Source organism: Bolinopsis microptera, chromosome 10 (assembly GCF_026151205.1).
Source record: "Bolinopsis microptera isolate Bmic1 chromosome 10, MBARI_Bmic_1.0, whole genome shotgun sequence".
NCBI lineage: Eukaryota > Metazoa > Ctenophora > Tentaculata > Lobata > Bolinopsidae > Bolinopsis > Bolinopsis microptera.
The window spans coordinates 14,023,322-14,036,551 of NC_087081.1; the positions used below are offsets into that span (position 1 = coordinate 14,023,322).

The window sequence follows — 13,230 nt, forward strand, 5'->3', positions numbered from 1 at the left end:
TTGAGGAGAGCCGCTCAGGCCTCAGACATGGGCACCGTATTGTGTAAATTATTTAGTTATCTTTATACAATATCTTTGTCGCATAGTAGCGGGGTAGTAAATACAGTGTTTCGTTTCGTTTCGTTTCGTTAGCCTTATACTGAGTTATACTCTTGTTCATTTTTACACATTTGCTCACATCACTCACAGTCAGTCGCTCTGACATGGTTAATCACCTTCCTTGTGTTGTTGGTTAATCATATGAGCGGGATATAAATACCTCATTTCATTTCATATTTACATAAGACTAAGTACAGGCCATCCTAAATAACCAAACATATAATATCTTGTCAACAATGAGAGATAACACGAGTGTAAAACCAAATCTGCACTATATAATATAATATTAAAAGGTTATAACACGACAAATAACAAACCATATTGCACAGCTCAGTGAGCACTGAGATCATATATACGCTGTAAAGCAGTTTCATCACGTGATGGAGCGCTGGAAGCTAACTCCTAAGCATAGCCCGCACGTACTGGTCACGTGCCAGGTTGTGGCAAGTCACGTGAAAGGTTGCTGCTTAAGTCACGTGACAATTTGCTGCAAGCTCACCTCCACGCGTTGATCACCCTATTGTCGGCACTTTCATTATATCAATGAAGACTGTGCACCAGGGAAAGCTGTTAATACCTACAAACATACAGCACACCAACTCACTACTTGTAACTTATAATATTCATATTTGATATTGGCGGTGGTGGCTTGCACGTGTGCCCTATTTTATATGTACCATATCTTGATTGTACACGTTTAATTATAACAAAGTTATGCGAGTATGACTATGATCAGGTATTATTAATACTCAAAGGTGTCTGCTTGAAATCACGGCAGAAAAAAAAAGAATGTATCATAACGGGTGATGAATAAAAAATGGGACTACATGTTTTTTAGCCCTCAGATTCCACCTGAACAAAATTTTGATATTTTACCACAACCACCAGTTACTCTGAACGATACTCGAACAGTTTCCACCCCCATTTGATAAAATTGGTTGATCTTTGTCCCCGATAATGGTCTCGAACTAGGGGAGGGGTCCTATAAAAACTTTACAGTAAAGCTCTGTTCACAGAAGTCGCCTCACAGGTAGTTAAAGCTTCCATACCAAAAAATATTTAGCAGAGAGTATGCCGAATGTTATGCTTAAGACGAGGGTTCAACACCCATCAGCGTAGCTAAAACCAGTAAGAAGATATTTGAGCTCAAAACCACCTGAGGGGTAAAATTTTACCGTGTGAAAGATCGAGGCTAGGTCAACTATCGGCTTTAGCATGGTCTATAATGGTACCACGTAAAAATCAAAGTGCTTGAAGCCTTGCCAGGTGTTGTTCCTACAAGAAAATATCCCCAAAGGGTGGAAGGTGGTTCGTTAGGATGGGGCTAGATCGTATTTTTCTGGGAAAACCACATCTTTATTTGCCATAAGGGCCAATTTCGTCCCAAAAGTTATCGACCAAAGTAAATTTTGACAATCTCAACCCATAGAGGACTTCTTTAGAGTCCTGGCAACACATGTACATGCCCGGAATATGGCTTACAAGCATACATGGGCCTTAGGGCACAAAAGAAGAGACTGCGCCAACACGATTTTAGGCCCAACTGTACAGACGGATTTTTGAGCTTGATGAAAGAAGCCCTCCTGAACCAATCAAAATGGGCTCATGGGCGCTTGTCATTGACCATACTCGTTCAAAATTGCCCGTTTTACAACGCTGTTTCATTGGTTTGAACCAAAAATAGTTTTATCGACACTAAAAAGACCCTCGAAAAAAGTCCCATTTTTTAGTCATCACCCGTTACATACAGTAACATGAATAACGCAGAGCCACGAGACGGCGAAGAGAATGGAGAAATAGAAATGATTGAGGGATCTAGGGAGAAGTATATAGAGGGATATGGGGAGGGAGGGAGAGAGGGAGAGAGGGGGAGAGGGAAAGATTGCATTGATTAATGATTATGGTTTCCAGCAAAAAATTTAAGATCGACCCGGTTACATAATAATAATATGTAGTTTTTATAATTTCAAAGTTGCAAAGTTGCGTTCGTAACTGTTCATCGAGGAAGCAGTTTCGATTAATACTTTATCATAGTAAACTACAAATTTTGCAGTAATAATTCTGCAAAGCATATTACGTAATCAGCCGAGGGGGTGGGGTTTCCCAATTTCTTACGGTTGATTACGGGGGGGGGGGGGGGGGGGTGGGGGGAGGAATAATAACAATTTGACAATATTTTAATTCAAATTCCACTAAATTTTACTCCGATAGTGATAAAATTTAGAAATTGATCGAATATCCGGCTATAAGTATAATAATAATAAGTAGTTTAGAAGGTGCTTGGCCGGATATTATAACAATGATTTCGGCTCATCATGATAGCATAATCAGGGTAGCATGAAACGTAGAGAAAAGTGTTTTCTAGGGGTAGGGGGGGGGGGGTCAGGCCATGATTACGTTATATTGCTGTCAGGAGGGGGGGGGAGGTTGGGTCTGGTTAAGTTAGTCTTGATTACGGTTGATTACGGAGTATTTGGTATTACTAGAATGCCTAAACTGAAGGACAACTATATAATTCCACTACCATATTTAATTCGTATTTTAGAGCATAAAAACCAAAAATGCATATCCCTGGTTAGGCGTCCTGATCACTCGTGACTCTCCCCGGCTTGTCGCCGTATATAGCACTCTCCTGAACTAAAACATCAAACATATTATATTCCAGACAGATGAACTGGAGTCTCCAGTGGACAGTTGTCTGGTTAAGTTAGTTTACAGCAGAGAAAGCCTGGGGATGAAGGGGAAGCTGGCGGGTAGTCATGGGAGATATGCGTCGCTCAATAACCATTTATTTGGAAGGATCTATATAATCATGACATGTTTAATTCCAATATGATCCCAGTTAAATTCAACTTGAGAGTAAGTGACATACAGCCGCCACTCGCCAGACGGTCAATGGCAGCTGGAGAATGTGTATGGTTTATTTCTCTCAGCTTTCTACTCGACCTAAATACGGACTATATATGGCAGCGGCGTAAAACAAACGCATGTCTGAACCTCTGCTGAGATTGGTAAAGTAAGATAAGCACTAGTTCTCTTGATATTTTTGATAGTCTATAATATTAATTAATACGCATATAGAGTTAGACGCATATGTTGCCTCGTGGACGGCCTAATTTGCTATTTGATTGCCTAATTTGATCTATAGCCTATAGGACAGTTTCAGGTCAAACTTCATGTTTAATTCCAACTTGATCCCAGTTTGATATAACTTGAGAGTTATTTTTAAGTGACACGTAGACGGTCATTGGCAGCTGGAAAGAGTCGAGGCTAGGATTTGGTAACTGAGAAATGGGTTAACGTTTCCCTGGCACGCCAGCGAGCAATAGACTAGCAAGCTAGGAATTAGGATGGGTTGACGTGACACGTTGTTTATCGTGTGTTAGAACCTACAGACTGTGGTGTAAAAAAACACATCTGAAACTACTGAGATTGGTAAAGTAAGAAGTTAAAGTTATTCAAAAGTAAGTAGATTTGATTTAAAATGTCACCACAGCATTTTCTGTAGATGAACGCATTGCGCTGGAACTTTTTGACTAGTTCTTTTGATATTTTGATAGTCTATAATACGAGAGGATGGCATATCGTGGACACGGACAGCCTAATTTGCATTTGGACTATTGTACTATTGTATTACTAAAAGTATGTTTTAAATTCTTCAGATAACACAATTTCAAATCAAATAAGTACATTAACTTTAAGATCATTCTGATAAATAATAACAAATTCATCTTTCAAGCATGCCCAAAGAAATTATTCTAAAGCTCTATTCTCAGTTATTACTACAGGGTGGGCCAAAAGTCAGTACCCATACGTTGGCCTTTATAGCTCAGTCACTGAGTGCCCAATTTAAATACTTCTTTCTGGTATGACTTAGTACCACCACTGGTTCGAGGAATTTGTCAACTCGAAAAATATTCGCGTTCATTTTTTTCAAATGGAGGTTCATTTTCACATTTATTTGATAGTTTGGATAGTCGGATCAAGCTAAATGTTATTGAATTGTGTTTGGCCATTCGAATTACGTTTGTCCTGAAAGAATTAGAACTGTAGCTTCTCAGATGACCGAGATATGAAGCATAACGAGTTTATTCATTACGTGTGATCAGGTGATTGGTTTACCTAATCACGTGATAAGGTGCCCCCGGTAACTACCCCGTTAAACATTATGGGAATTGTTAAGGGTGCCCAATTAAGGTGTCGTGTCACGGTTCACATAATCACCCAGTCAATTTTGTTAACGAGATACAGAAAATGCTTGATAACTTCGTCATTTCTAATCCGTTTTGCCTTATGTTTTCAGATCATATGCAACATTTGATAATCTACCGTCTCTGAAAAAATTAGGCGTTCAGCATGTTCAGAGAAAACAATATAGGTGTTTTAATATTGAATGGGCGTGGTCTAAAATATTCGAATTTTCAAATTTTGACGACGGAATCCTCGAACCAGTAAGTACAGTATGCCATCTGCAAAGCAACAGCTCTCAAATATAAAACACGGCGGAGCTATTAAGGCCAACGTATGGGTACTGACTTTTGGCCCACCCTGTATAAGTATGTACTATATATAGTACATACTTATAGTAATAACTGAGAATATACATTCCAGATTCAAGAGCACCCTCCAAATCTGACAACGTTTAAATTTTGTGGAAGAGCATCAAAAGTAACAAGTAACATATTGTGAAGCTAAGAATCTTCAAACAGAAGTTCACTAGAAGATCACTATCAAGTATCAGTGCTTCTGTACTGTCCACTCCATATCTCCAGGGTTGCAAGACAGTTCAAACACGTGACTACTTTCAGAAATAGGCACTCCGACCGACCACTCCGGCTCCTGGGGAGAGTTTTACATTTTAGAATTTTCCTTTTTCCAACCGACCACTCCGGCTCCTGGGGAGAGTTTTACATTTTAGAATTTTCCTTTTTCCAACCGACCACTCTGGCTCCTGGGGAGTTTTACATTTTAGAATTTTCCTTTTTCCAACCGACCACTCTGGCTCCTGGGGAGAGTTTTACATTTTAGAATTTTCCTTTTTTATTATTATTTATAATGATTTCTCACCCAAAGTAAATTTCTCTAAAGATAGTCAGAAGTTCGATCCGATCAATCCTGCACCGCAGAGGAGATGCAGCAAGCGAGGAAGTACAGTTTAAGGGAGACAGAATCTGCCTATCTCAAGTGTCTTTATCGTACGATAAAAATGTTAACCAATTTAGTTGGTTATAGATGTGGATTCTCGTGGGGAGGTGACGTACATTTGTTTACTTTAATAGTAAGTACCTGCTCAGCAGAGGAAAGAGGTGATGCACATGTTGATGTTGTATTATGGAACGCTTGTAACGCTTGTAACTCCTTCTTGTTCATTGTTACCCCCTTTTGAAGGTCCCGAATTATTTTCTGAACGAAAGCTTAAAAATAACCGAGAAATCGACCTTGTTATTAACTCATTTTTATGACTGTTCTTAACTAAAATTGCACGAGAAATCGATTTAACTAGGTTTCAGAACCTATAAACACTTCCTTATCCCTCAAAATTGATATTTTATAGTTAATACGAGCAACAAGCAACATATTTTGATCCTTCGGTTTTACTCATGACCTAGGGCCGAGGGGGTTAAGCTAAAACCAAAAGATCGAGGCAATTGTCACCTTAGGTACACGTACTCATTACTCAAGTTCGACACGCACTCTAGTTCGACACGTACTGCAGTTCGACAAACCCTAAGGTTCGACTCTGTCGAACTAAAGTGCGCTACCTGGACTCAAGTTCGACACGTACTAAATTCGACAAGAATGGCTCATCAAAAAACCTTCTATGAGGATGGTTCTATAGGTTAATATACATATTTAATTGTTAAATTAAATCGGGGTTTTACTGTATTTGATTATCTTTAGGTTCAACTTCTTCTATAAACTGTGCACAATTAAAAAGTTGTATCTATGATTACATATTTCAAATTTAGCCAGTTTGTCAATTGTCATCGGTATTGAAAAATTGAAACATCGGCGATAACAATAATGGAAGTTATGAAACCTCAATAGATTTAACGTACAGATTCAAAACCAAATCACCTCCAGTAATCATATATCTTCAAATATAAAATGTCCCAATCTAAATATCTAAATTCACCATCAGCACCCGAGGTTTAACATGCAAGTCATTTGAACAAAGCCCAGTTTATTGTCTGATCAAGGAAATCCCAGCTAAACTCACACTAAATATAACAGCTGCAATAAAAGCTAGTAAAACGTTTCTTATTTCCTTCAAATCAGCGTTAGGATCTCTACCCTGATCCTCCTCGAGCAAGTCTTCCAAAATATTCTCATTAGGATCACTAGCTTTGTAATCATTCGTAGCAGTGTCCTGTGCTTGAACCAGAGCAGTCTTTTCATTTGCATCATACTTCACAGAACATGTCGGGTTATCGTAGATTTCATTGACTGAAGTTTCTGTTCCGGCAACGCAATCACTTGAATTGCCTTTGTCTCCATCCACTCTCTCCTTAGAATTGGTAATTTCTTTGTCGATGTCAACCGTCCAAATCTTTACCGAAGCCGCCACGATCATAATAACGTCCACTACGATGCCCCCCAAGAAAATACCAGAAACTCTTAAGTCTGATAGAAATATGGTTATGAGCATTATTGGTAGTCCGATCAAATAACAGACTATACTCATAGACCATGCTGTGTACTCCTGGGCACCAAAGGCTACGAGGATCCCTTGGTTGAGAGAAACTTGCATGTTATTTACAGGGATACCTAAGTAAGCTACCCAAATTGTTGCCAAGAATAAATCCTTAACGTCACCATCGGAGGAAAACATCTGAACTTCTTCAGTTCTCAAGGAATAGCAAATGATAGCAAGCGTTGTGGATACCAAAATTGAGTTCAGAAGAGATAGTTTCATAAAGTATCGTGTTTTATTTGCGTCTCCCTCTACCAAAGCCATCCCGATGAGAGTAGCTGATGCTCGGGCCATACCATACGCTACGGCCCACCAAATGATTGTTAGCTGATACATTATGATTACCACAGATAAAGCATCCGCCCCGTCGAACTGACTCAAGAAAACTGCTATCTCATAAAGAAAAGATTCTGCAAAACACTCGATAGCTCCAGCCAGGCTCAGTTTAACCATTGGTCCCCAGCCTAACAGGGCACGAGTAGAAAACCCGTTCCAAGAAAATTTCCCTTTCCTCACCATGATGAAACAAACTGTCAACGACACCAAAAGCGGAAACAGTCGTCCTAAGATAGCAGCCAAGCTTAACCCGTCAACACCAAGCTTAAATACCGTCACTAGAGTGTAGTTGAACAGGATATGACACCCAACCATGACAACAGTGACTAAATACACGAACTTGTCGTACCCCTGTATAGCAAAGTACTTAGAAATCATGACCAGGGTGTAATCTAGATTCTCTACCACCAAAGTCATCCTCAGATAAGCCACTGCTATATCTCTATAATCCTCTCCTGGATCACTTAGATCAGGTGTGTCTGAGTACAACCCAGAGTCAGGTAACAGGTCTACGATGAACACCAAGTTCAGACATGGACCCGCGATAATTAAGTTGACCAGGATGCCCTGAAGTAGGCATTTGAAGAGAACAGTCCCTAACTCAGATTTCTTCTCAGAGCCATGAACCTGGGGCCCGTATGTGTCAAATATAGAGGAGTATCCGGAGGAAACTGAAGTTACAGCAACATTGAAGAGCGTGTTAGCTAGTCCCACCCCTGCCAAGTGAGCCTGGTTCATCTGACCAGCAAAGACCAGGGTTATAAACGCCATCAGGCTATACACACCCGTTATGAAGATAAAGGACGCTGAAAGGCGGAGAAATTCCCATTCTTTGGTGAAAAACGAACGAAGGTTAAACTTAAACATAAAAACACTGGCACTTAATACAAACTGTCCGTTCGAAAAGATAACTGCGACTGTCGAACTGAATTCAAGCGACAAGCCTTTACGATCTTGAAATGTATTCATTTGTTTGTTTTCCACTTGTCTCATGCTGTTATCAAACAATTGCAATTGCACAAATTTCATCCAGCTTTTGATTTGGGATTCCTCCCCAGCAACTTATACAATACAAGCTAAGCATAAAGAAAAGGTGCCGTTCTCAATGCGGTTCGGCTTTGTATTAGAGTATTATAGAGATTCCTTAAGGTAATCGTACTGCAGTGCGACACGTACTCTAGTGCGACAATTAGTACTCTAGTGCGAAGTCCGACAAAAACACCCTCTGTCGCACTACAGTACGTGTCGCACTACGATCCAGGTAGCGTACTCTAGTGCGACAAAATATCCTGACTTATTTCCAAGTTCTGGTCACATATAAGACAGCGCCAACCAGATTCATTATCAACGAAGAGAACAAAGACGACTTTTTCGAAGCTCAGTCAGAAATGAGAAAATCTATCATTGACCTTAATCCAAGAACTTCAATCGAACATCGACTTACTCACCAATCAAAATAATTTAGCAGACAATGTCCGTAATTATGAAACTGAACTTATAAAGACATTAACAAACGACTTTCAGAACATCTTCGCGACATGGCCTCGAAGTGTTTCAAACAAACCAAACCACCCAAAAAGTCTCACACCTCAAACAAACCTTGGTTTAACTGGAAAACGAGATTAGGTAAAAGAGAATTTCGTAAAGCTACAGATGCAACCTCAAAATTCCCGTCAAACAACCTTATACGTGAAAACTATTATCTTGTCAAGGGTAGCTATAAGCGTTTGAAGAACTCTGCAAAAAACGAATTCTTCTCACGTATGAATGAGGACATAGAGGGGGAGGGAAATTCTCAACTGGCAATCTTTCAAAAAACTAAAAAATCAGAAAAAGGAAACGTTAAATTTTGACAGTCATGATATGAATAGATTCGAGTCTTTTTTTGGTAACCTATATTCTGATAACCACAAAACAATAAATGAAAATAAAAAAGTTTCTATGATTGATCAAGCTGACTTGATAAATCAAGGTGCAACTCATCCTGAGTAACTCAACAGCTTAATCACCACAACAGAACTTGACTCTAGTATAAAATCCCTCAAAAATGGTAAAGCTTCCTCGCTCGACATGATTAATAATGAAATTATAAAATCTCTGGATACCAATCATAAATTAATTATGTTGAACCTCTTCAACGCCTGCTTCTCACAAGGAATTTATCCCTGGAACGTCAGCATCATATCTCCACTTCATAAAAAGGGAAATAAATCGGATCCTGACAACTACCGCGCAGTTGCTGTCAGCAGTGTCATAGGAAAACTCTTCTCAACTATTCTCTTAGAACGACTCATTCACTTCCGCTCTGAAAACTGCCCTGATCCACCTAACCAACTAGGCTTCACAAAGAAAGCTCAAACATACGATCACATATACTAACCATGAAAACTATAGCATCAAAATATAAACTTTTGGGGAAACCTGTATATGCAGTATTTGTTGATTTTAAAAAAGCATTCGACTCAGTCTGCGGCCGTCAAGCCCTTTTCCTCAAAGTCGCAAAAAATGGCATAACTGGAAACTTCTACAATGTCCTCAAAAATATGTACTCAAACTCGTACGCTTACATAAAATTATCTGGTCATCTCAGTAAACGCTTTCAGATACGTACAGAACAAGGTCACCCACTCTTACCTGACCTTTTTAAAGTTTTTCTCAGTAATATGTCCTGCCTCCTAGACTTTCCAAATTGCCCCGTACTTTCAAATATTACTGTTAGCCACCTGCTGTGGGCGGAGGACCTTATACTCCTTTCACTCGACCAGGAAACCACTCAAATGCAACTTAATATTCTCGGTAATTTTTGTAAGGAGTGGGGCATTGAAATCAATGAACTCAAAACTCAAGCAGTCATCTTTGGTAAGAAAGCGTTAAAACAGGACGTACAAAACATCAAATTTACACTCAACGGATCTAATCTTGAAATTGTCGACAGTTATTGTTACCTTGGATTTGAACTTCATCAATCGGGTCAAGTGCAGATCGCTCAACAAAACCTTAAAACCAAAGCAATATGCGTGCATTTTTTGGCCTGAAAAGGGTTGTCATGCGATCAAAGTTATCTTTTAAAGCACTCCTTACACTGTTCGACTCTCTCATCAAGCCCATTTTATTATATGGTGCTCCAATATGAACACCCACTAGTGCGATCAACAAATCTCTTTGCAAAACGATTAACTCGACAGAAGCAACCGCTACTAACTTACTTTAAAAAATCAGCGCCTCTCTGCAAGAAAGAGTGCATATTTCATTCCTAAAATGGGCATTGGGAGTCCATCGTAAAGCATCAAATGTAGGTGTATGGGGAGAGACAGGGAGAATTCCTCTGATTTATCAATCAATTCGCTTAACATTAAATTACTTCAAAAGGCTAAATACAAAATCAAATTCGAATTCGTTTGTAACTGCAGCCGTAAAAGAACAAAAATCACTAAACTTACCTTGGTATCGATACATAAAACCATTCCTTGAACTAGATGAAATTTACAAACTAGATCACGTAACCGCGCACCGAATTCTCAATACAAATGCAGCCAACAAAGCCGAGCCCAACCCTGTAAGTGATCACAAATTATTAAAAGACTCCCTCAAAAATCAGTCAAATTTTAGTCAATGTATCAAACCACTATGCAGCAAAAAGTATAGAATTCCTAACATCATCGAAGCTCTAACCAATCAATTCAAAAAATGTTGGGAATATCAGAAATCTACTTCTTCTAAACTCTCATTCTATCACTCAATCAAACACACCTTTAAACGAGAGCCCTACTTTCACTTATGCAAAGGCTTCTCTCGTCGTTATAGCACCACAAAACTTAGAATCAGCGCCCATGATCTCCATGTTGAAAAAGGCAGATACTCCAACACACCCCGTGAGCAAAGACTATGTGCTTGGTGTCAATCAAGTATGGGCGTCGAGACCATCGAAGACGAGTCACATGTTCTCTACATATGTGACTTGTATTCAAAACAAAGGTCGAAATTAGTCAAAAATCTTTCTCGAATGCCACTCATTGAAATAAGCACTGAAATCACCGACTCAAGCAATATCAATGAAACAAATCTCAAAGTCCATCTTATGGAAATTTTGTCTCCTAACTCAACTGTAATTCCTCAAAATCACCAGAGCCTCCATATTCACTGCCACCGTTCACTTAATAAGTTAATATTCAACCAAACACCCCCACAGTATATTCAATTTCAAGAAAGGCGCTCCTATGCTGTCAATTGTGTGTGCACTTATTTCCTTCGCTGCTCCGAAGAACGAAATAGCTTCACCGAAGATATGCGTCAACGTAATTCAAATGCACGAAACTTAAACAATTTTACTATCAACTTGGTGAGAACCTCGCGAATTAGTCATAATTAAGATTTAAGGATAACCCTGGCCCTGACTTCAAGGAAAGATGAATGTTTTCATTAATCTCTGTACAATTATGACGGTCCATGATAATGGATCTATAATTTAATTTTAATCCTGTGTAATCCTGTGTAAAAATCCATGACACATCCTATCCTTCTTATGGACCATTAAGTGATTTGTCAGGTCGGTTCACGTCACTTATTTCGAAGTGATCTTGCGAATACGATTCGTCGGTTCACATCACGTGTTTCGAAGTTATCCACTGATCATAATTCCTTCGGGTCAGTTCAAGCCACGTATGCAGTGTGTGATCCACTGGGTAACTCTTAAGCAGCATATGATCCTCATTCCTATCGTATGAAGGTATATCTCCGATCGGGATAACAAGTTCATATGCTTGGGCCATAAATAAGGTCACGAATCACGATGATTCTACCAAAGCATCGAACAACATCAACATGTCTTCTTCAATCACCTTCAATCCTGGACGCACTAATGGTTCAAGAAACTTTATCCGCGATCATGGATACCGCTACTGTCTGGATAAGAATCGCGACGACAAGACCTACTGGCGATGCACTGAGAAGACCTGTTCCGGATGTCTCAGTCTGACGAACAATTTATTTAACCCCATTACTCATACACGACTACACTCTTGTCATTAAAAACGGAAAGTAACATCTTTATTGAATGTGTAAAGTGTTTTGTCGCACTTTAGTTCGTGTCGCACTACAGTCCAGGTAGCGCACTATAGATGTCAGAAAATCTGCCATTGAACCCTGTCATCTTATGATGAGGACCCGGCAATATAACCGTTGGATCACGAGCAGAAACTATTTGTCGAACTAGAGTACACTACCTGAACTCTAGTTCGAAACGTACCGAAGTTCGACAGGGGTGATATCTGCTGAACTTAAGTTGTCGAACTATAATAGTGCGTGTCAAACTAGAGTACGTAAATCACTTTAATTGTTGCGTGAGATCTGAGTCAGTTATTTCCAACGTGACTTCAATTCTCTTGTTTTCTCCACAACTCCGCAACTTTTAATTCCAGTTTAATTCCACGTAATAGAGAACGAACTAGGAAGTAGATTTCGTGAATGCCCCGGAAACTGCTGTCTTTATTAGTATAGTCTGTATAGTTTCAATGTTGTTATGTTTAAGTTTAACCTTCGTTCTTTTATCACCAAAGAATGGGAATTTCTCCGCCTTTCAGCGTCCTTTATCTTCATAACGGGTGTGTATAGCCTGATGGCGTTTATAACCCTGGTCTTTGCTGGTCAGATGAACCAGGCTCACTTGGCAGGGGTGGGACTAGCTAACACGCTCTTCAATGTTGCTGTAACTTCAGTTTCCTCCGGATACTCCTCTGTATTTGACACATACGGGCCCCAGGTTCATGGCTCTGAGAAGAAATCTGAGTTAGGGACTGTTCTCTTCAAATGCCTACTACAGGGCATGCTGGTCAACTTAATTATATTGGGTCCATACCTGAACTTGGTGTTCATCATAGACCTGTTACCTGACTCTGGGTTGTACTCAGACACACCTGATCTAAGTGATCCAGGAGAGGATTATAGAGATATAGCAGTGGCTTATCTGAGGATGACTTTGGTGGTAGAGAATCTAGATTACACCCTGGTCATGATTTCTAAGTACTTTGCTATCCAGGGGTACGACAAGTTCGTGTATTTAGTCACTGTTGTCATGGTTGGGTGTCATATCCTGTTCAACTACA

The 13,230-nt window shown here is 39.6% G+C and overlaps 1 protein-coding gene across 2 annotated transcripts in view; it reads right to left on the minus strand.

Moving 5' to 3' along the window:
• Positions 1–4,703: 4,703 nt before the first annotated feature.
• The window catches only part of LOC134822265 (uncharacterized), a 39,330-nt gene continuing 30,803 nt past the window's right edge, over positions 4,704–13,230 (minus strand). For both annotated transcript variants that reach the window (XM_063833172.1, XM_063833171.1), the window contains exon 11: positions 4,704–4,938. In XM_063833172.1, coding sequence (XP_063689242.1) covers positions 4,837–4,938 — 102 coding nt within the window. In that variant the 3' untranslated portion in view covers positions 4,704–4,836. The remainder of the gene's footprint in view (positions 4,939–13,230) is intronic.